This window comes from Miscanthus floridulus, chromosome 19, assembly GCF_019320115.1.
Source record: "Miscanthus floridulus cultivar M001 chromosome 19, ASM1932011v1, whole genome shotgun sequence".
In the NCBI taxonomy this organism is placed as follows: domain Eukaryota; kingdom Viridiplantae; phylum Streptophyta; class Magnoliopsida; order Poales; family Poaceae; genus Miscanthus; species Miscanthus floridulus.
Window position 1 is genome coordinate 7,656,548 of NC_089598.1, and position 21,679 is coordinate 7,678,226.

The window sequence follows — 21,679 nt, forward strand, 5'->3', positions numbered from 1 at the left end:
GCGATCGCGCGCGCAGCCTCAAGGTCTCTGTTGGGTTGTATACGATCCGGATGTGATTCAATTCAATAGAAATGAGACCCGTTAACACATCCTTGACCCGGTCCTAATTGTGCCCACTGCCGACACCTCTTCGATTTTTTTTTTGTTTGCCTCAAACCGTGCGCCCTTCAGACACGAAAGGAATCTGAGGCGACTTCACCCAGGTCATGGCGACAGGGCGATTTTTCCGGTGATTTGCCGCATCGTCGCCGTGGCGAAGCGATTTTACCGGCGAAATCCCCATCTCAGGTGACGCTCTATGTTCTGTGGGGTGGCTGCATCTCCTTCCTCCTTGTTCATCGTTGCTGAATCACTTGTTGCTTGTGTGTACTCGATCCCATTTCCTGATTGGGTGTTGATTTCGTCTTCGATTGGTTGAAATCATATTTTGAGGAGGGCACGGGGATGGACCTTTTTTCCAGTAAGGTTGGGATTAGCGATTTTGGTGTAGTGTGCAAATATACAGGGTCGCATTGTGTAGATCTGGTTCTTCTTTCTTACCCTGCTGATCTAGCGAGTCACTCGTTGATTCATTTCTCCCTCAACAGCAAGCACCCGTTACCTCTTTTTGCTTGGTTTCTGTATTCCCCTGTGGAAAAGGGGTTAGAACTGGGAAGCAAAGGATACAGACGGAGTGGTGGAGAGGTGTGCTGATTTTTTTAGTGGTATTGGCCGGATGAGTGGTGGAGATGGAGAGGTGTGTTGGTGATGTATGCTTTGTGCAATCCATTCAACATTTGTTGGAGGTCATGCTTTGATTTCCTTCTTGCCCTTTGCAGTTAGATGTGCAAGTTGTATTATCAAATGCAGTGAATTACCCCTTCTGTTTGTGCCTCACTATGGGTGATTAGGCGTCAAGTATTGGAGTTGGCTGCGGCAACCGACAATTTAAAATTTTACCATAACTTTGCTTTTGATTATCGTTCACGTGAAAAGGGTTGGCTGAACACTATATCTTTGGGTCAGTTCTGATGACCTGAGCCTGCATAAAGAATGTAAAAGATTCATGTACATTTCTTCCTTACCTGATATTTGTAAAAATATTTGAGGTGTTCTGCCTGTACACAACTCAGGCAGATGCCATGGATATAGATTGTCTTATAGCACAAGTTTCTGATAAGGTCCCTTCATAAGAAATTCATATTAGTTATTGAAATAAATTTGAGATTTCTATTGTTTTACTTTGCTCTTTCAGTTTTTTGTTGCCTTCCAGGAATATGTTGTGGTTCTGATATTTTGTAGGATTAATAACAATATTCAAAAACTGTATGCACCTATATGGTTGAGTTCTTTCTTTGCTACGTTGCTCATAAACCTTAGTCTCAGGGATCACTTTACGCAGGAGACATATCTCATTCAAAAACTGTATGCACCTATATTGCCACGATGAGGTGAGGATGCTGTACAAATTTTCTTGCAGTCAGTGTTCATTTCAATCTCCTTTGAAAAATTCTAGCGTAGTTCGAGCTGCTCTGTTTATTGTTCTGTAGCTGTCTGACACAGGCCTGCCTGTATTCTTTCAGCAACAATTTGGCTTGCGTGTTTGCAGCTCTCTCACCAGATGTTTCAGATAGCAGCGTCTTGGGTTTAGTACTTGTTCATCTGAATTATTTCAGTTTGCATTGATAGCCAGTGTCCTGCTAATTCCAATGTGCAATGGTTCCTTCTTTGGTTACTAGGAACTGCACCATTTCAGCTGCGCGGTGTTCCAGATATTCAGTTCAGACAGAGATTGAAATAGCTATTGGGCAGTGTACTTGATCAGTCCGATAGGAAACCATGTGGTGCCGGCTCTTGCTTTCAGTCCACCGGGTCGAGTAAGACAACAACAGCAACAATTTTGGCTCAGTTGGGAAGTAGTAGGACAGAGACAGCAGCTGCACTTCGACAATCAGGTAAGGAGGTAAGCAGTGCGTCTACAGCTGGCTGCTATTTCCGTTTGCTTGCACAGGCAGTCTGTTCAATGTTCAGATTAGAATCTTCAGAGTAGCAGCTCTGTGAGTTAAGTACTGCACCATGAGTTTTCGTTGTGACTGAAATCATTTTCTTGTCTTCTTGTCTACGGAGTAAGCACTAGTTCCTTTGCCTTGATTTGCATCAACGTGCTGCCACTTTGTGTAGTCACCATCATGCTATAGTGAAAAGAATTACCTGCTAATGATTACTACTTGAGCTAATTTGTTTGCATTAGGAGATTTACACGGCTGCTACTGTGAAAGTTTAGTGTGTTCAAAATTGAAAACAGTGCACAAAGTTTTTCTTGTGATCTTTAACTTCTTCCTGCATTTTCGCATGCTAATTAGAATTTTTTGTTAGCTGGTTAATTAGTGATTAATTAATTTGTTTGGGTTATAATTGGGGATATAGGCCTTAATTTCTCGCAAAGAATTTTAAAGGCTCCTATTCACCTATATAGTTTCAGGGATTAATAACAATATTAAAAAACTGTATGCACCTATATTGGCACTGGTGTTGGTGTAAGTCCATGTAAGGCTCCTGTAGCTTGTCCCTCCCTGTGACAATATATAGCTTGATCCTCCTGTGACATTATAACATGCAATTTTTTGCATTCATCATTACAATAAAACTATAATATTTTGGTGTTGCCCACATATTTTGGGAACTCACATTCATTTCTTTTCTTTGTTGTTCTTGTCCATAGCAGTTGTAGGTCACTAGTGCTGTGGAACTCTCCTGTTCATGACAAACAAACAAATCAAACACAAATATCATTAGTTGCAATGAGTACTAGTGTAAATTGTTAGTATGTAGCACCGCAATTGTAGTTGTCATAATATGCAATAAGTTGATTTGTGCTAACACATCTTGAACTTTGTTAATTGTGATTTGTGGCAACACACCTCTTTTTTATCCTTGTCCTTTCATAGAAAAAAATTATTTCTTGTGATTTGTGCTAACACACCTTTTCATCTGTTTATTGTGATTTGTGCCTGCCCACACCAAGTTTTTGTCCTTGTCCTTTCATAGAAAAAAAAATGCCTCTTGTGATTTGGGCTAGCTCACATTTTCCTTTGTTTATTGTAATTTGTGCTTGCCCAAGCCAAGTTTTTGTCCTTGTCCTTTCATAGAAAAAAAATTGTCTCTTGTGATTTGTGCTAACACTTCATGAACTTTGTTAATTCTGATTTGTGCCAACACACATCTCATTTTTGTCCTTGTCCTTACATAGAAAAAAAATGTTTATTGTGATCTGTGCTAACACATATTGAAGTTTATTTTTTGTGATTTGTGCCAGCACACACCAATTTTTGTCCTTATCATTTCATAGAAAAAAAATTGTCTCTTATGATTTGTGCTAACACACCCTTGCTCTGGATGATAGGGTTGATAATGGATTGTGGTTTCTCAATGACATTAGAAAATGATGATTGGTTAGGACGATGCACGTGAGCTGTACAATTGTTTTGATTTTTTTTTTCCTGTGGAAGCTAAGTATTTTCCAATCTTTTGTCCTGTGCTAAGAATGTTTTTCTCTGAGCGCATAGAACAAATCAATGAATGTGTTAGCTGTTTACAGAACACCTATAGTCCTATATTTGTTTTATCTTTTGATCTGTACCTGTGTTATCAGTGATCACTTCACAAAATCACACATGCTGTAGATGTAGGAGCTTAACAATTTTGGTTTGCTATACTTACACTCTCTCTGTCTCCTACTTGATCAGTTGCTTGCTTTTGTTTTTACTCTGTACAATTCTGCATGCGTTGATGTTTGCAGGAAGTCTGTACAATTCTGCCTGCGTTGATGTTTGCAGGAAGTTGCTTTGATATCACTGAATCTTTGTGCAGGACGTTGCTGCCAGAATAATGGACTTCTCACAACAAGGCCCAAGGCCAGTGTGCATCATTTCAGCAACTGGAGCTGTTTCTACAACAACCCTTCTCCAAGATTCAGAGTCTGGTGGTGTGGGTACATATGAGGTATGTTGTTGATGGTTATCATTTGCCTAAAAACTACTTCATGTATGTGTTCTGTTCTTCTCTTGTTGCATATTTGAATACAAATGTTTGCCCACTGTCCAAATTAAACAAAAGGTTTGATGGTAGCATTTGCCTGGATAGTTGGATTGCTTGCATGTTACAACTGAAGTATTGCTATCAAAGGTCAGAAAAAAAATCATAAAAGGAGGTATTTGTTTTCACACTTTCTCTTAGTTAAGTATGTTGAGGACGTCTGCTTTCAGTCCAAGGTTGGGGTTATATCCTTGTTTGAGGCTGCAGTGCAGGCCATACTATACAAGATAATTTCTATTTTTCATGGAATTGTTCATGTATACTTTGATTATTTTGTTCTTATTTAGTTTTGTACCCCTGAAGGGCGGGCCTGGTGCAAGCGGTAGAGTCTTACCGCCTGTGACCGGAAGGTTCCGGGTTCGAGTCGCGGTCTCCTCGCATTGCACAGGCGAGGGTAAGGCTTGCCACTGACACCCATCCCCAGACCCCGCATAGAGCGGGAGCTCTCTGCATTAGGTATGCCCTTTTTTTTAGTTTTGTACCCCTGTGCTTTATTGTTGATTTGGCAGGGTCGATTTGAGATCCTATGCCTTTTCGGATCGTCCTTGGTGCTAGATGGTGGCACACGGACCCGAAGCAGAGGAATCAACAAGACCTCTGCTTGTTGTGTTGGTGTTGGTGCAGTACTATAGAAATAAAATGCATCGATAGTATACTATTGAATTTTGAAGTGCTCTGTTCCTATTAATATCTGCTGTTGATGAAAACCAAACAAATAAAACATTGATTACAAAATTGCAATGAGCAATAATGAAAATTGCAACTATCAGGCACCATAATTGTAGTTCTGAGCATATGCAATATATTGGTGTTGAACCATTTTGCCTCATATTCTCGTTTTTCTGCTAGTTGATCTATATATTCTGCACGTATACACTATTTGCCTATTTAACTTTTAATTTGTGTTCTTTTTATGTATAAATGTTTGAACCTGTGTATTTTGTCAACAAGCACAGTGGTTCTGGAATCTACCATGCTCACAATGTTCCTGTTCTGGAGCTCACCTTCTGGGGCGGCAAAAGGGGCTATATGACTTAAGCTTTACATTTTCCTTCCTGTTCATCTGTGAGATGCCTGGGCTATGATCCAATGTGCAATGCCTGTGGTATCGATGCAGAACCAACTTGCCCAGAACAAGACACATAAGCTCATCCTGAACTACATTAATCAGGTGTGGTTAACTAACATTTAGTGCAGGGCGTTTCTGTACCACTTAGTACTTTGCTTAACTATTTCATTATGACAGCTTTGCGAGCGTCTATCTAGTCCCATGGGAGAATCAGCCGTGGTCTGTGCCAGTCTTTGGGTCCATGCCTGACATTGTGTTCACTATTGGAGGCAAGAAGTTCAAGCTCAGACCAAAGCAGGTGTGATCCCTTCTCCGTTATCACACTCTGAGCTCTTGATCATGTGATTTCAAATAAATGTTCCTATACACAACTCTTAAGTCTTACCTTCTATTTTTGCAGACTATGTGAGGGTGGTGAACTATTGCACCGAATTTTGGCCAAGTAAGGAGACAGGATGTCCATCTCTTTGTTTCCTGTATCTCAGTCTTTGTCATTAAAATTCTAGATTTTGTGCTGTAAAATCAGATTGCTTTATTTTGTTTGTCTGCTTCGTTTGATTTGTAGTTGCTGGTATAAGGTTCATTACTAAATGGTGTGTTCCTTTGGACAGAAAGAATAGCCGTTATAGTGAGAAAGATGCTACAGCAGTTGTGCGCCAAATGCTGAAAGTGGCTGCAGAGTGTCATCTGCCTGGGTTAGTTCACCGAGATATGAAGCCTGAGGTAGAAATCAAACACTTCCAATCTATTTGCACTCAGTAAACATTTGGTGATATTTCACTGCTTCCTCTGAATCTGTCTGGAACCTGATATGACAAGTGTGCGATTCACAAAGCAATTCTTTCCAAGAAGGCTGCTATTATCAACTATCTTTTAGTGAACTCAGCAAATCCATTCATCCAAGATAAAGTGAGTACAAATCTTGTTTAGCATGCTTGTAAACAGTTTGTACAGAGCCTAATGCAAGCAAATTTTGTTTGGGCCTGTCTTCGTTACTTTAAGTTCTTTGGTGCCTTGTAAACAGCTTAACTGTTGAGACACAATGTAGTTTTGCCAAACAGAAGTAATTGCACTTTTAAGTACATAAAGTTGCACTAATTCAAATGTGCAATTTCCTTATCAATGAAGACATATTTCTACTGTTGCATTGTTTCCTTCACAAATGCTTTTGACTTCATTTTTATTATGTAATTTCTAATATGGTTTCCCTTGTATAACTACAGAGTGTTCATCAGAAATCATCAATTATCAATCCCCTAAACCCAATCATGAAGCATAGACATATAGCAATGCAGACCGAATCCCTTTCCACATTTTGAAGAACCAAGTTAGAGAAGTTTATAGAACAAAGGAGATGAAGTGAACACATGACAAAAAACAACAGATTAGTACCTTTTTCTTTGACAGATCTTGTCCAATCTTGTATTTTTGTGTATTTTTCACTGATTTTCGCTCTCTTTCTCTTGTTAGGTGCTTTCCCGATCTGTACTTTATTGGATCTGTTTCTTTTTTGCTGGAGGATGCAGTGACATATTTGTGCTTGTACGGCTATTTTATTGGGCTAATAGTTGCATTCTGGCTCAAATGAGCACCCACTTCAGGTAGCAGTATTCGGTTTATGTGCCCTGTAAAGTTTGACGGACCCGGCAGGATCTAATGTTCCTAACAGGTTTTTTCGCGGACCCGTTATGATTGCGGTGTACAGAAACAACTGTTAACAGATTTGGACCGTTCAAAACAATCTGATGGCCAGAAACCGTCGCCTGAATAGAACCAATGTTCCAGGCATCTGAAATATAGCAAATCCCTATTTTATATCATGAATGTTAATACTTTTTTTTATGTAACTTTAGTCAAAGTTCAAACTGTTCGACTCCCCAAAAAGCGAGAACTGCATTCTTTTGTGGATGGATGTAGTATATAACACAATTAGTTGTTTAGAGGCTCCTAAGAAATAACGTAGTGATACTATACATTTGGTGAGTTGTATCGTACGTGGCATAATAACGTTAAAAACAGTTACTACGTACTGATGGTTTATACAGAGATCGGATCGGTTCACAGAAGGAGTTGTGGCGACGGATTAAAGAGTTGGAATGGAATGCCGCGTCATCACGAAACTGGATTCCTCTTGCGGCGTGCCTTTCCAGCCGAAAAAGCCGGAAAAATAGGTCAAACGCAGCCGTCGGATCATCGACGAACGGGGGAGGAAACAAAGCGTGTGCCCTCCCTTCATCATCATCAGATCGAAGAGAAAAACACAAGATGGAAATGGGATGAGAGACACGCACGCACCGAACCCAACCCAACCCCAAAGCAGTTGGGAATTGAAATCCCAGGTGGATCCAATTCTGCCAATTGCGAGTTCCTGGCGTCATCGCCCAATTACTTCTCCTCCCCACGCCGGCGGAGGAGCCTTTTGCGATTCGGCACCAGTTCCAAATTCCCCCGTATCTTGGCTGCCCCCGGGCGCAAGTATTTTCCATGCATGATGCGTCGCAGGACGGCAGGAGTGGGTTTCCCCTATAAAACCCCGCTCGGATGGCACGGACGCACCGCGCACTCGGTGGTGGAATAACTTTATTAGCTTGATTTATTTTATGAATCACTGGGTAGAGTGGCCATGGCGCTGCCCCCTTCGCTGAGCCACCGCCCTGGCTGGCTCGCTCCATATATATATCCCCTACTCTAGCTAGTTTGTTGCGTTGATACGCTGGCCAGTGCGTTACGGTCCGTATGACCGTATATCTCTCATCAACGCAATCAATCGTAGAGGAGTACACCACAGATCCAGAGCATGGAGCCTACTGATGCTTCCATCGTCCCAGGGCTAACGGTGCCTATGACGCCAGATGAACCACCAGGTACCACGGAAGATTCGCGGTAATAGTTAGAACAAGAACAGCTGTGTTGTAGCTAGTTATAAGAGTAAGTAATATATTAGTGAGAACTAGCATGCATCTTATTCTTTGTACTCCTGTTCTAGGGTACAAAGAAGGCTTCCTGTCATCCTTTTACCTTTCGGCTCTAGTTCCTCACCTTCAGTCCGTGTTTTGTGGACGCGCATATAGTACTCAGCGCCCCAAACATATATACTCAGCTCCCTCTATTTCTGGGTGTATCACTAGTACAGAACCGACCTTCGGTTTTTATTTTTAGTCCTGGCTAGAGTTAGGCTCGATTTGTCTCAGGACCAACGGTTAGCACCACAAGCGTTTGCAGAAGGGACCTTTAGTCTCGATTGAGTTGGGACTAAAGGCCACCCTCTAGTGCCGGTCGGAGCCACCAACCGGACTAAAGGTCCCCTTTCGGTTCTTAGCTTCAACCAGGACTAGAGGGTGACCTTTAGTCACAGACTGAGTCACCAACCAAGACTAAATGTCCACATTATATATCCACCTTTCTTCCTACCCAGCTCGAGCCATCCAGAACCATTATTGAAGCTCTCTGTTCTATTGATCTGTTCTTGCTCTCGGGCTATTTGTGAAGAGTTCATTCCTCCTTCCATTCTAGCTTCTAAAGGCTAGCAACCTCATCATCCTCTCATCTTTTATTGCTAGTGTAGCTCATTTCATGGCTTAGAAATTGAGAAATTTATGGTTTTTTAATTAGGAATAATGGTGATTTTTTATTTATACGTCATTTCTACGTAACCCTAAACATTTGTAATGATTTCTATATCTTTGTTGTTATCTTTACCGGTCAGCATTTTTTCAACATTTTACATAAACCTTAACATTAGTTCTTGATAAAAGTTAATAATTAATTAAAATAAATTATGTGCCAGCACGTAGGGTGCCACCACAAATGTTTATATATATATATATATATATATATATATATATATATATATATACTTTTAGTAAAATTTATTTAAGACATTAATTCTGTTAACGCGCAAGAATGTTAGGACACATTAGTGTATAATGAGCTTTAGTGCAATGGTGCAAAATGTTTAAGTTTACTTGGCTCATATATATCTTGGCACATTTAATATATATTCATTCTATTAACACGCAAGAATGTTTGGACACATTAGTGTATTTAATGAGCTTTAGTGCAAAATGGTGCAAAATGTTTAAGTTGACTTGGCTCATATATATCTTGGCACATTTAATATATATTTCTTTAATATATTGCATAGTATTTATATGGGGCTCTATATTTATTTGGACATTTTTTAATTTTATCAGGTATGATAAATGGCGAACGTCCCCCGCCATATCCGTCAGGTTTCAACCCTGCTGATATGCCATTCGAGCCAAATATGGCTGTTCCGCAGTTCCCAGATCCAGCCATAGTATGAAATATTTTCACCATCTAAGTTTTTCATATATACACTCATTGATAATATAATTGTTGCATATGTCGCAGACTATATCCGCAACCCGTTGGCTGAAATATGCACTGTGGTTTCTCGAAGTGTTGGACATCAATGTTACGACAAGTGAGGTCGTGAATGCTGAAGGGCATCAGGAATGGAGGTGTAATATCGCCTTTGACATCCCTACTAGGGGTGTAACAGCAGGGGAGCGCAAAAAAGTCGATCTCAAGGGACAACCGAAGCCGAACCAGATAGATGCGGAGTTCAATACCGTGAGGAAATGTTTACGGAAACTCAAGCGTATTGGCTATCAAGTGCCTGATTACTCATTGTTCAAAATTTGGGATTTAGAGCGTAGTTCGGACGTGGCGAAAGTAAGCAAAAGGATTGCTAAAGATAACCAAATCGATGTGGTAAAGTCGTGTATAATATCAAAGTTGTGTTTATTTATTATTATTATATGAACGTTCTCTGATTTTTTTTTGTTTTCTCTGCTTGCAGATTTTACTCAATAATTATACTTATGCTGCATGTGGCTTGCAAGCCATTCTAGAGCAAGCTATTGAGCAACTGGGGTACTGTTGCGACTATGATGGGTATGTGGATACTACAGGTGGATACCAGTACCGCCTGAAACTTACTCTGGAGTTGGCCTCTAAAAGTTTGGCAGTAGGTTACATCTACGGACAACCATGTCTTCGGGTTTGTGAGGCAAGAGAGAGTGCACTAATGTGGGCATTGAAATACATAGACATTGACCGCCGTTACACAATCCGTGACATACATTACTATGACTATATAAAAAAGAAAACTTCATTAGGTTTATAAGGTTTATGTTTACTTAGGTTTGTATGGTTTGTTTAATTAAGTTTGTATGGCTTATGTTTATTTTCATGTAATTCATGTATCGATTATAATTTGTATCATAACTAGAACACCTAAGTTTAAGTTTCATTATGTTGTATATATGTTTTGGATTTTCCAGAGATGGTTTGCTTTTTTCTACTTATTAAATAAATTTCTGCATGACAGTACAAAGTAATTAGAGGTTGAACTAAGTCTACCGTAGAAATTTTCATACCATTTAGACAAGCCGGAATATATAAAAACTCATACCACCAAAGTCAATATATCAAAATTCATATAAATATAGGGAGAGTATATTCAGCAGGCAGCAACACAATAAATTATTCTATAGCCACCTCTACTTAAGATAATTTTATGCTAATTTATGATAAAGTAAATACATATTTACCATAGTTATGTTACTATAACACAAAGAGATATTTATAGTAAATCACATAGTAATAAGGAGTTAATATCATCTCCAAATCATTACGTAACGCAAAGTGGCCACAAAATAAGTTATTCTATGGCCAGCCTTAGAACGGTAGTTCTATAAATCAAAATTTGTATCATTAAAGTCAATATATCAACCTTTCTAACTGGTCCAACGGCTAGCTCTGCAAGCTGGCCCAGAAGGGACCTTAAGAACCGGTTGGTGGCTCCAACCCGGACTAAAGGTTAGGTCTGGCGCACCTTTAGTCCCGTTTAGAGTCACCAACCGATACTAAATATCCAAGCTATATATTACCTTTCTTCCTCCCCAGCCTGAGCCAGCCAGCATTTGAAGCTCTTTGTTCTTGCTTGGGAGAAGGTGTTCATGCTTGGATGATTTGTGAAGCGTTCATTGCTCCATCCGTTCTAAGGCTCTAAAGGTTAGTAACTTCATCCTCTCATCTTCCATTGCTAGCATAGTTGTTTCATGATTTAGAAATAGATAAATTTATGGGTTTTTTAGATGTTGGAAATACACAAGCGAACGCTAGACCAATTGGTCTGGCTGTGCGCTTTGCACCTTGTCGGCCAGAGTTCGAACCCCCCCCCCCCCAAAGCACAGGTCTAAGGCCAGCCCAGTCTCACGGGAGCTGCGTTACCGCTGTGTATGTGTGGGATAGAGGTTCGGAGGTTTTCTCGACCTGTGTGAGAAGGTTTTCTTGTTAGCCAGAATGCTCGGGGGTATCTTACCCCAGCGGGTCGAGTTTTTTTAGATTGGAAATAATGGAGTTTTTTTTATTTATTCGTCATTTGAGCTTAAATTTACTTGATAGTTTGCACACGTAGAAAAAGAAATTTTATAGTAGTTGATCATTATGAGTATCCGCCTTTTATTGCTAGGCTCATTTCATGGTTTAAGAATGGAGAAATTGGGGGAGGTTAGATTGGGAATAATGGTCATTTTTTTTTATTTATATGACATTTTGGATTGAGAAATTTACTTGATAGTTTGCATATGTTGATGTGGTTTACTTATAGTAGTTGATCAAAATGAGTATAGAGTAGCTAGATGGTGTCCCCGTCCAGGTCCTCACCCTCGCATGGGGTTCGTGAGCGACTAAGGACGGACCTCCCTCTCATTGTGTGCGGCGAGTGTAAGAAGAAGACTATGTTGGAGTACAAAGTGAAGAAAGAGTGTCCCAACTAGGGCCGCATCTTATACAAGTGTCCAGATCACAATGTTAGTTCTCTTTCTTTTGGCCGATTTTTATGGTGTGTAGCTATTTTTTGTGATGATTTTGTTTAGAAGTTCTTGATTTCGTGTCCTAATTTCAGTGGGATGGTACGATATTGGATGTAAAGGTTGGTACTGGGAGGAAGAGTGAGTAACACGTGTAAAATCGGCCGAGGAGGTTGATGACAGTGCAGTGCATGAAGAATTGAACTAGTCGAAGAAGCCCATTGATAAAGAACTGACGAAGAATTTGTCTATTTTAGTTGGCATTGGTCGCGAAATCCTTTTTGTGTTTAAGTGCATTGTAGGTTTAGTTTGTTTAGTGCTATTTGAGATTCTCTACATTGTATTAAGGCTTTAATAAATTAGTGCTCAAGTCAAACAGCTGTGGTTGGATATTAATTAATCATGTTGTGTAATTTACGTGAATGATTTGGTTGTTCTCATCAGTACAACAGCAGAGGATCTAATTGCACTGAAGGAAGCTCTTCTCATCTTTGGGGAAACATAAGGCCTATTACCAATCTGGACAAATGCGTTGCAACCCCCATTTGCTGCCCGCCACACATGATTGCAGTGGTTTCAGAATTGATGGCGTGCCCGGTTGCTGAATTCCCAATTTCCCATGTCGATACCTTGGCATCCCACTGTCAGTTCTACAGGTTGCAGAAACCAGATGAGCAGTACCTGATCGATTCAGTCGCTGCGCGAATTCCATGCTAGAAGGGTAATCTGCTAAACCTTACCGGGAGAACTGTTGATCAAGGTTCCTGTAATCGTGTCAGTATATGTATCCATGTTAGGTGCATTAGTTTGTTTCATTTCCAGTTGAACATCATGTTTGTAACAGCGTAGAATCTTAGGTGCTCGGTGATTGCACACGAGCACGCTAGGACCGCGTCTTTAGGCACCTCCCCGCCATGGCTGGCACGCCGTGCATGTCGCACGGGTGACCGAGAATGACGGCACACCGTGCAGCGCCCAACCATGGCGGGGGATGCGGATCAGAGCCTAGAAAGGCCAAGTTGAATGCATCAAACAAGCTGCGCCATTTCGCAGTGAAAAACTGCTCGCTCTCTCTCTCTCGTGTTCGTGTGCTCACGCCATCGGTTCCAACATTCTGGCATCAGAGCGTGGTTTATGCAATACGACGGTAGTGTGAGCCCACCGAGAGAGCCACCGCGGAAGAAGTTCGTCATACCCTCGCGAACGCCACCACCAACCACCATGGGCGATGCCCAGACTTCCAACAGCAGCGGCGGCGTCAAGGAGAGCTCTCTCCTTTGGCCAATGCTGACCACGGACAACTACACCGAATGGGCGATGCTGATGCAGTGCAACTACGAGGCGCTCGAGATCTGGGGGGTGATCGACCTAGGTACCGGCGTCAAGCGCGCACAAGATCGGCAGGCGATGAGCGCGCTCCTGCGCTCAGTCCTGAAGGAGATGTGGCAGTCGTTGGGGAGGAAGGCGACGGTGAAGGAGGCGTGGGAGGCAGTGAAGACGATGCGGATCGGCGCGGATCGAGTCAAGGAGGTGAACGCCCAGAGGCTCTTGAAGGAATTCGAGAACATCGCCTTCAAAGAGGGCGAATCCATCGACGACTTCGGCATGCGCATCACCAATCTCGTCGGCAACCTGAAAACCCTCGGCGAGAACATCGATGATGTCCGCGTAGTGAAGAAATTTCTTCGTGTGGTGCCACCTCGCTTCACGCAGGTGGTAGTCTCCATCGAGATGTTCGTCGATCTGAAGACCCTGACAGTGGAAGAGCTGATCGGGAGGTTGCGCGCGGCGGAGGAGCGTTTCGACGACAAGACTGAACACGTCACCGACAAGATGGGGAGACTCATGCTTGCCGAAGAGGATTGGTTGGAGAAGAACAAGCATCGCTTCCAATCTGGGTACAAGCCCGGAGGAAGCGGATCGGGCGGCGGCGCTCCAAAGAACAAGACGGCGGCACGAACTGACGGCGGTGCCTCGAAGCCGGTCAAGTTGACCTCCGAGGGCACGCCGCGTCGCAAAGGCCGGTGCCGCAACTGCGGCATCTACGGTCATTGGGAGCAAGACTGCAAACGCCCCAAGAAAGACAAGAAGAAAGAACAGGTCCAGCCGGAGGCCAACGTCGCCATCGGCGGCGGTGATCAGGCTGGCGCACTGATGCTGGCCACGTGCGACGTCGTGCACGGGTCATCTCAGTGTGTTCACCTGATGGAGGAGAAGGTCGTGCCGGTGGACGTCCCTGATGGTGTCTGGGTGCTTGACACCGGCGCCAGCAATCATATGACAGGTATGCTATCAGCTCTGACGCAGATTGATACAAGTGTTCGAGGAACAGTCAAGTTTGGCGACGGCTCCAGCGTCAGAATCAGAGGTATGGGCTCAGTAGTAATGCAAGATCGCTTTGAGGGTCATAAAGTACTTACTGAAGTTTATTACATACCTGAGTTAAGAAGCAATATTGTCAGTTTGGGACAGTTAGAAGAAAAGGGCTTTAAATATGTTGGTGAGAAAGGTAGACTGTGTGTTTATGATCAGGAGCATACTCTGTTGATTTCTGCACCTAGAGTTGGGAATAGACTGTATTTAGCAAAGTTTGGTTTAACACCACCAGTCTGTTTGCTTGCTCAATCTGATGACAAGTCATGGAACTGGCATGCCAGATTTGGTCACTTAAATTTCAGATCTTTGAGTAATCTTAGTGACAAGTCTATGGTAGAAGGGTTGCCTAGCATCAGAAAGGTAGAGAGAGTTTGTGATGGGTGTGTACTTGGAAAACAGCATAGAAAACCATTTCCACAAGTGTCAAGTTTCAGAGCTGAAAAGGTTTTAGATTTGGTCCATGCAGACTTATGTGGGCAAATTACACCTAAGAGCATAGGAGGTGCTTCCTATTTTCTGCTAGTGGTTGATGATCACAGTAGGTATATGTGGGTGGAAATGCTAAAGACTAAAGATCAGGCACTGGAGTGTTTCAAAAGGATAACACTCAGGGCTGAAAATGAGTCTGGTGGAAAACTGAAAGCCATCAGGACAAACAGAGGAGGTGAGTTCAACTCAAATCTTTTCACTGTGTTCTGTGATGCTGGTGGGATCAATCACTACACCACAGCCCCATACACACCACAGCAAAATGGGGTTGTGGAGAGGAGAAATCAATCAGTGGTTGAGATGGCCAGGTGCTTGTTGAAAACCATGAAGGTTCCATCAGTATTTTGGGGAGAAGCAGTGAGAACTGCTGTCTATTTACTGAACAGGTCACCTACCAAGGCCCTAAACAGTAAAACTCCATATGAAGCTTGGCATGGGAAGAAGCCTAAAGTGAGTCACTTGAAGATTTTTGGTTGTGTGGCAAATGTGAAGCTGGTTGGTCCTGGAATTAGCTAATTGTCTGACAGATCTAGCAAGATGGTATTCATAGGCTATGAATCAGGCACTAAAGGCTATAGACTGTTTGATCCTTCCACCAACAGGTTGGTGGTGAGTAGGGAAGTCATATTTGAAGAAAATAAGCCTTGGAATTGGGACAACACAAGCTGCAACACAGACCAGCAAGAGACAGACACTTTTGTTGTTCACTATGACTTAACTGACCAAAATCCGACAATAGAAGCTGATGCTGAAAATGCAGACACTGCAGGCAGTCCAGCTGCAGCTGCAGGGGGTGATCTTTCAGCAGGTCAAGGGAGTAGTGTGGGACTCAACCAACCACCTGACTCCCCAAATACTTCAGGCTCAAATGCAGCACCAGCTATGAACTATGCAACCCCACCAAGTCAACATTCAGAAGAAACCTATGGTGGACCTTTGAGGTTCAGAACACTGAATGACATCTTTGATACAACTGAAGAATTGGAAGATTATGAATATAGTGGGGTATGCCTGTTAGCAGCTAATGAGCCAGTGGGAGTGGAGGAAGCTCTAGTGGAACAGTGTTGGGTTGATGCAATGAACAGTGAGCTGAAGTCAATTCAGGAGAATAACACTTGGTGCTATGCAAATTTACCAAAGGGTCACAAAGCAATAGGTTTGAAATGGATCTTCAAGGTGAAAAGGGATCCACAGGGCAATATTGTCAAGCACAAGGCAAGGCTTGTTGCAAAAGGATATGCTCAAAAGTTTGGGGTGGATTATGAGGAGGTTTTTGCTCCTGTAGCTAGGCTTGAGACGGTGAGACTCATGCTAGCCCTTGCTGCCAATGGAAAATGGGAGGTACATCACATGGATGTCAAATCTGCTTTTCTGAATGGTGAGCTGCAGGAGGAGGTATATGTACAGCAACCACCTGGTTTTCAGAGTTCAAAGCATTCAGGCAAAGTACTGAAACTGTCAAAGGCTTTATATGGCCTGAAACAAGCACCCAGGGCCTGGAATGCAAAGTTAGACCAGGAGCTTGTTAAGCTGGGGTTTTGTAGAAGTGTTGAAGAACATGCAGTCTACATGAGAGGTAGTGGAGACAGTTTGTTACTTCTGGGAGTGTATGTCGATGATCTTGTCATTTGTGGGCCTGACAGAAAGAAGATACAAGAGTTCAAGCAACAAATGAGCAAAACCTTCTGCATGAGTGATTTGGGCTTACTGAGCTACTATCTGGGAATGGAGGTGAATCAAAAACCTGGTGAAATAACCATCTGTCAGAGAGCATATGCAGCAAAAATTGTTGATCAATGTGGCATGACAGGCTGCAATTCTGTTGACACTCCAATGGAGCAGAATTGTAAGCTACTTCCTGGGAAACCTAATCTGGCAAGAAATGTAACAAAGTTCAGAAGCATTGTGGGAAGCTTGAGGTACCTAGTGAATACTAGACCTGACATTGCCTATTCTGTAGGCATAGTCAGTAGGTTCATGGAGTCACCTACTTCTGAACATTGGGCTGCTTTGAAGAGAATTGTCAGGTATGTGGCAGGAACAACTGAGTATGGCTGCAAGTATACCTGCAGTACATTTGCAAACCTGAAACTGTTGGGGTATTCTGATAGTGATCATGCTGGTGACTTGGAGAAAAGAAAGAGCACATCAGGTGTGGTGTTTTTCCTGAATAGCAACATAGTGACATGGACTTCACAGAAACAAAGAGTGGTGTCATTGTCGAGCTGTGAAGCTGAATACATTGCTGCAGCTTCAGCTACATGCCAAGGAGTATGGCTTGTCAGACTCATTGCAGACCTCACTGGACAGAAGATGCAGAAGTTCAGGCTCCTGATGGATAGCAAATCAGCCATTGAGCTAAGCAAAAATCCAGTATACCATGAAAGGAGTAAACACATTGACACTCGCTACCATTACATCAGGGAGTGTGTGTCTAATGGAATTGCAGAGGTGGATCATGTCAGCACTGACAGGCAGCTTGCAGACATCCTGACAAAGCCTCTTGGGAGGATCAAGTTTTTGGAGATGCGTCAACTGCTTGGAGTCAGCGACGTCTGTCACGATTAGGGGGGTGAAATGTTGATCAAGGTTCCTGTAATCGTGTCAGTATATGTATCCATGTTAGGTGCATTAGTTTGTTTCATTTCCAGTTGAACATCATGTTTGTAACAGCGTAGAATCTTAGGTGCTCGGTGATTGCACACGAGCACGCTAGGACCGCGTCTTTAGGCACCTCCCCGCCATGGCTGGCACGCCGTGCATGTCGCACGGGTGACCGAGAATGACGGCACACCGTGCAGCGCCCAACCATGGCGGGGGATGCGGATCAGAGCCTAGAAAGGCCAAGTTGAATGCATCAAACAAGCTGCGCCATTTCGCAGTGAAAAACTGCTCGCTCTCTCTCTCGTGTTCGTGTGCTCACGCCATCGGTTCCAACAAGAACCACCTTGGTCAGAGCCACCCTTTCAGCTATCCCCGTGCACCTATCGATTCATCCATTGTGGTATGCCTTTCCCCGTGGGCCATCGATGCAGTCGACCATCATCGAAGGGGCCTTTCTTTGGAGTGGGGGCATGATAGTTGCTGCTGGTCGTTGTCGGGTCGCCTGGCCGATTGTCTGCAGGCCACGCGAGCTTGGTGGCCTGGTCGTGATTGATCTGCGAATGCCTGGGGTCGTGCTCCGAGTTCGCTGGGAATGGCTACGACGAACTGCTCCGAATTCCATTTGGGCGAGATTGCCGGCGAGGCGGGACAATGCTGTGGCTGCGGTGTTCGACGCGGCCACTTTCTCCATAGTGGGCGTCGGCAAGTCCACATTGTTCTGGCTCGATAGATGGATCGATGGTAGGAGCATTAGTCAGCTAGCCCCGGCCCCTTTTGCCACAATTCGGAGACCCGGGCGACGAAGGTTTGTAGCTCAAGCTCTTTCCCTCAGAGCTTGGGTCAGAGACATGGCCGGTGCGCTGACGGTTCGGGTCCTGCTGGACTACCTTCATGTATGGGAGCTCACCAGTGATATTCAGCTCACACCGGGAGTCCCTGATAGACTGTGTTGGCGCTGGTCCAATGACGTGTACCACCCCCGGTGTTACGTACCTAATTAGCAAATAGGCTAAGATTTATAAAACTTGACTCATAAGTTTTACGTGCTCTGTAACGATCTCTTACTTGTAATACTAGTATAATGCCCGTGCTAACGCAACGGATTTATCTTGGAGACGCACATGAAAACAACCAATGTTTTTTTTTCATAGTTCAATTTTTACACAATATCTTTGAGCATGTACTCAACATAATTTTGGTCGAGGTAAACAATTCAGCCTGTTCGGGAGGCCGTATCGTATCGTGGATTATTTACTGCTGGCTGGTTTGGTGTGAGAGAAAAACACTGTTCCTGGCTGGAAATTTACGATCGTTTACGAGCAAACGAACAGGCTGATATCATTATCATTTTGAGTCAGTGACGCATCGTGAAAAAACAGTGCCTTTGAGGTCATGGACTCGTGAAATATTGTGGCCAAAGAGAAGACTTTCCATCACCGTCAAGTCGATCTTTATCTCGGTGACTTGCCTAATTTGCTTATCCTGAACAGGCAAGTGAGTCCAGATGAAAAAAAGCTAGAAAAACAAATTGAAATCAAACACAAGCTCGATATAACTACCTGATAGATTCCCAATATCTTAGCAGGGCAAGTTTGGCTTCCAGTGTCTAGAGAATGGTAAACGTGCTTAAAGTAATCAGGGGCAAATTGAATAAATGATGATTAACTTTGTTTTCTTGACCTGCTTTATGATGGACCTGTCATCCATTGTCTTTGCAAAATAGGCCTTCCTCTTGTTGTTAACAAGAAATACAGATGATTGTTTCTTTCCTGTTTCAAGGGGTATCACGCAGAGCTTGTACTTGCAGTATGGAATCTATGGTTAACTGCGCAAGAAAATATCCAAGCATAAATAATTTCTTCAGAAAAAGTATTGACATGAACAAGATATGGCTGCAAACAAAATGAAAACACAATGTTTACAGAGGAAAACTAAATGGAGACACCAAACAAATAGAAGGTGTTATGAAAAAAACAAGCATTAACGATTGTAAGTTATATCTACCAGTCTAGAAATGAGCATTTGAGACATTGACAACACAATTGTAATAAAATTCCCAGAGAGCTACAATAACCCTACACATGAGGCTACTACACGATCGCCCAAAGCTACAATAACCCTACCACATGAGCGCTCCTATCTCCAGCAGAACACATCGCTCATGAGTGTCAAAACCTAGATGCAACCGCACTTACATGTTCCTAAAAAATGATTCATTTACAAATTCCAATTCCAATCTGCTTCTGACAATAGTATCCCAATAGCAAAGCTAGCATTCCAATGTTATCATAAACCTTATCTCACTGAAAACGTTGTAAAAGATTACTGTTGAAGCATCAGTCAAACTTTATGCACAAATCAAATTTTGGATTAGTACATGTTAAGTAAACAGCCTGAACACTTCTAAAAAGCAAAAATGACAGTTTCCCGATAGCTAAAAGCAAAATGACAAAAATCTCAAATCACTTCTAAAAACTAAACTAAATGCATCTTAGAGCTTGTGAACATCAGATATATACATGCTGGACGAAAGCCACTTCCTTAGCATCAATATCGTCAGTAATCCTGTATTTCATGAAAAACTGTCACATACTGTACAGCCTCAGTGCTCAATCTAGCGAAAGCATGAAACACTAATCACGAGTCCGCGAACCTTTCTAAATAAATTGTAACAAAAAAAGATCTGCAGCCCGCAGGGCAAAGGCAGGAGTATTAACAGCACAGTAAGTGTCATCTTCTCTACACAACTTTTTTAATATCCGTGCAGAACACTAACCTATGCCAGATGGACGGAATTGCAATCTGCATCATCTTTTCAATACAAAATCTACATCAATTTGTAGATTTCATTTTCAAGAAGGCCATTGGTATATTTGTTTATGTGTTCCTTGTTGGATGAGGTCCCAGTCCTAGTCAGAGCAAATAAAATGGTTTTCTTTGCTCTTTGGTTGTCCTTGAGAAGATCCTTCCAAATCCCAGTGCCAACAGGATCATATTGTCTTGAGGCCACGAGAGTGCCAGGATGGCATCAGGGCACATGGCAATTGGCAAACCGCAATGGCCGGCTAGCCGGCTCCATCATCTGGAAAATCTGCCACATGCTGCATGCGTAGCTCAAAGTCTGAAATGATTCACTCTCAGTTGAATTGAAAACAAAGAAAAGGAGCTAGCACAAGACTCACCAGCGACGGATGGGGAGCAGAACAAGCCGCATCATGTGCAGAAGGAGGAAGCAGCGGCTCCTCGGGACGGGAGGCCGGACTGCGGGAGCTGCCGAGGGCCCATGGAGGCGGCCAGGCCTGCCTCTCGTCATCTTCAACCTTGAGTCCTCGACTCCCCTAGATTGAGTGCCGCACGGATTGGGATCCGCCCAGAGGGGACCTTGCCCTATGGGTGGGTCCGCCCACACTGTTGCGTCGCCGTGCTTGGGGCTTCTGGCGTCGTCGCCCGTGTGCGCCGCCGCGCTGGGGCGCCTGAGCTGGGACGCCCCGCCAGGACGCCGAGATGCCACGACCGGGCCTGCCCCCACCACGGCGCTGTCGCGCGGGTGCGTCGCCACGCTGAGCCGCCCTGCCGGGATGCCGCGACGTCGCGACCAGGCCTACTCGCGCCTCTGCGCGCCGTCGCGAGGGTTGCGACCTCGCGGCGGGGGTTGAGGACGGTGCTCTCAGCGCGACCTCGCCGTGGTCGGGGTGGCGCTAGGCGGCTAGGAAGCTATGGGGGCAGAGGGAGGAGGAGGCACCACGACGGGGGCAAGGGCGGCGGCGGCGGCGTTCTAGACGGACGAAGCTTGTGCGCGGAGGAGAAGCATCGGGATGCTGTTTTCTTTTTTTATTGATAGGCCGCCGCCAGGAATCGAACCGCGGCGGGTGCGGGCGGCACGTGGGGTGGGCGATCGTTCGAGCAGACACACTAAACATGAGCCGTCGGATTTGGATGAGTAATGAGAGAGAATGGCTAAGAGATAATCTGGTGCATCTGTTTTGATGGTGTTATATTTTTTAGGTGCATTCATGGATGTGGATGTAGCATAGGTTATGACTGTGGAGCAGGCATTTATTGTGTGGCTGTAGATTTATTCTAACTGGTGTATTATAGGGTAGGGTAGACTAAAAAAATGCGGAGTAAAGGTTCTTTTAAAATTATAGCCAACTTAAACATTTTCAGGATAAACAAATCCTTGTTAGTAATAAAAATGTGCACGATGAAGTAGTGTTGCTTGAGT

The 21,679-nt window shown here is 43.5% G+C and overlaps 1 protein-coding gene and 2 long non-coding RNA genes across 16 annotated transcripts; 2 read left to right on the forward strand and 1 right to left on the reverse strand.

Moving 5' to 3' along the window:
- The first annotated feature begins 98 nt into the window (after window positions 1-98).
- Window positions 99-6,931, forward strand: LOC136528016 (uncharacterized). Of its 13 annotated transcripts, none has more exons than XR_010776968.1 (13): window positions 99-288; window positions 1,366-1,430; window positions 1,563-1,934; window positions 3,850-3,981; window positions 4,096-4,164; window positions 4,362-4,530; window positions 5,031-5,245; window positions 5,321-5,441; window positions 5,544-5,585; window positions 5,755-5,866; window positions 5,963-6,052; window positions 6,367-6,744; window positions 6,813-6,931. It is a non-coding gene; the product is annotated as an uncharacterized lncRNA (long non-coding RNA). The 13 variants fall into 13 exon arrangements; XR_010776975.1 differs by lacking the exon at window positions 4,096-4,164 and having other exon boundaries at window positions 100-288; window positions 1,563-1,629; window positions 1,719-1,934; window positions 4,378-4,530; XR_010776974.1 differs by lacking the exon at window positions 4,096-4,164 and having other exon boundaries at window positions 100-288; window positions 1,563-1,624; window positions 1,719-1,934; window positions 4,378-4,530.
- An 835-nt stretch (window positions 6,932-7,766) lies between these two features.
- LOC136525267 (uncharacterized) lies at window positions 7,767-10,444 on the forward strand. 2 transcript variants are annotated; one of them, XM_066518271.1, is made up of 4 exons: window positions 7,767-8,007; window positions 9,337-9,443; window positions 9,518-9,880; window positions 9,969-10,444. In XM_066518271.1, exons 1-4 carry the CDS (start codon window positions 7,941-7,943, stop codon window positions 10,293-10,295), a joined length of 864 nt encoding a protein of 287 aa, XP_066374368.1. In that variant the 5' UTR covers window positions 7,767-7,940; the 3' UTR covers window positions 10,296-10,444. The 2 variants fall into 2 exon arrangements, with proteins under 2 accessions (XP_066374368.1, XP_066374369.1); XM_066518272.1 differs by lacking the exon at window positions 9,337-9,443.
- An 8,365-nt stretch (window positions 10,445-18,809) lies between these two features.
- Window positions 18,810-21,254, reverse strand: LOC136529878 (uncharacterized). Its single transcript, XR_010777456.1, has 4 exons — window positions 20,637-21,254; window positions 20,231-20,555; window positions 19,014-19,279; window positions 18,810-18,936 (listed from the first exon to the last, which is right to left on the reverse strand). It is a non-coding gene; the product is annotated as an uncharacterized lncRNA (long non-coding RNA).
- Between the last annotated feature and the right edge of the window lie 425 nt (window positions 21,255-21,679).

Excerpts from the sequence above, each read along its gene's own strand:
- LOC136525267 (XM_066518271.1), top strand. The coding sequence starts at position 7,941 with ATGGAGCCTACTGATGCTTCCATCGTCCCAGGGCTAACGGTGCCTATG. Across the intron at positions 9,444-9,517 it reads AGTTCCCAGATCCAGCCATA|ACTATATCCGCAACCCGTTG; the intron begins GTATGAAATATT and ends CATATGTCGCAG. Across the intron at positions 9,881-9,968 it reads AAGATAACCAAATCGATGTG|ATTTTACTCAATAATTATAC; the intron begins GTAAAGTCGTGT and ends CTCTGCTTGCAG.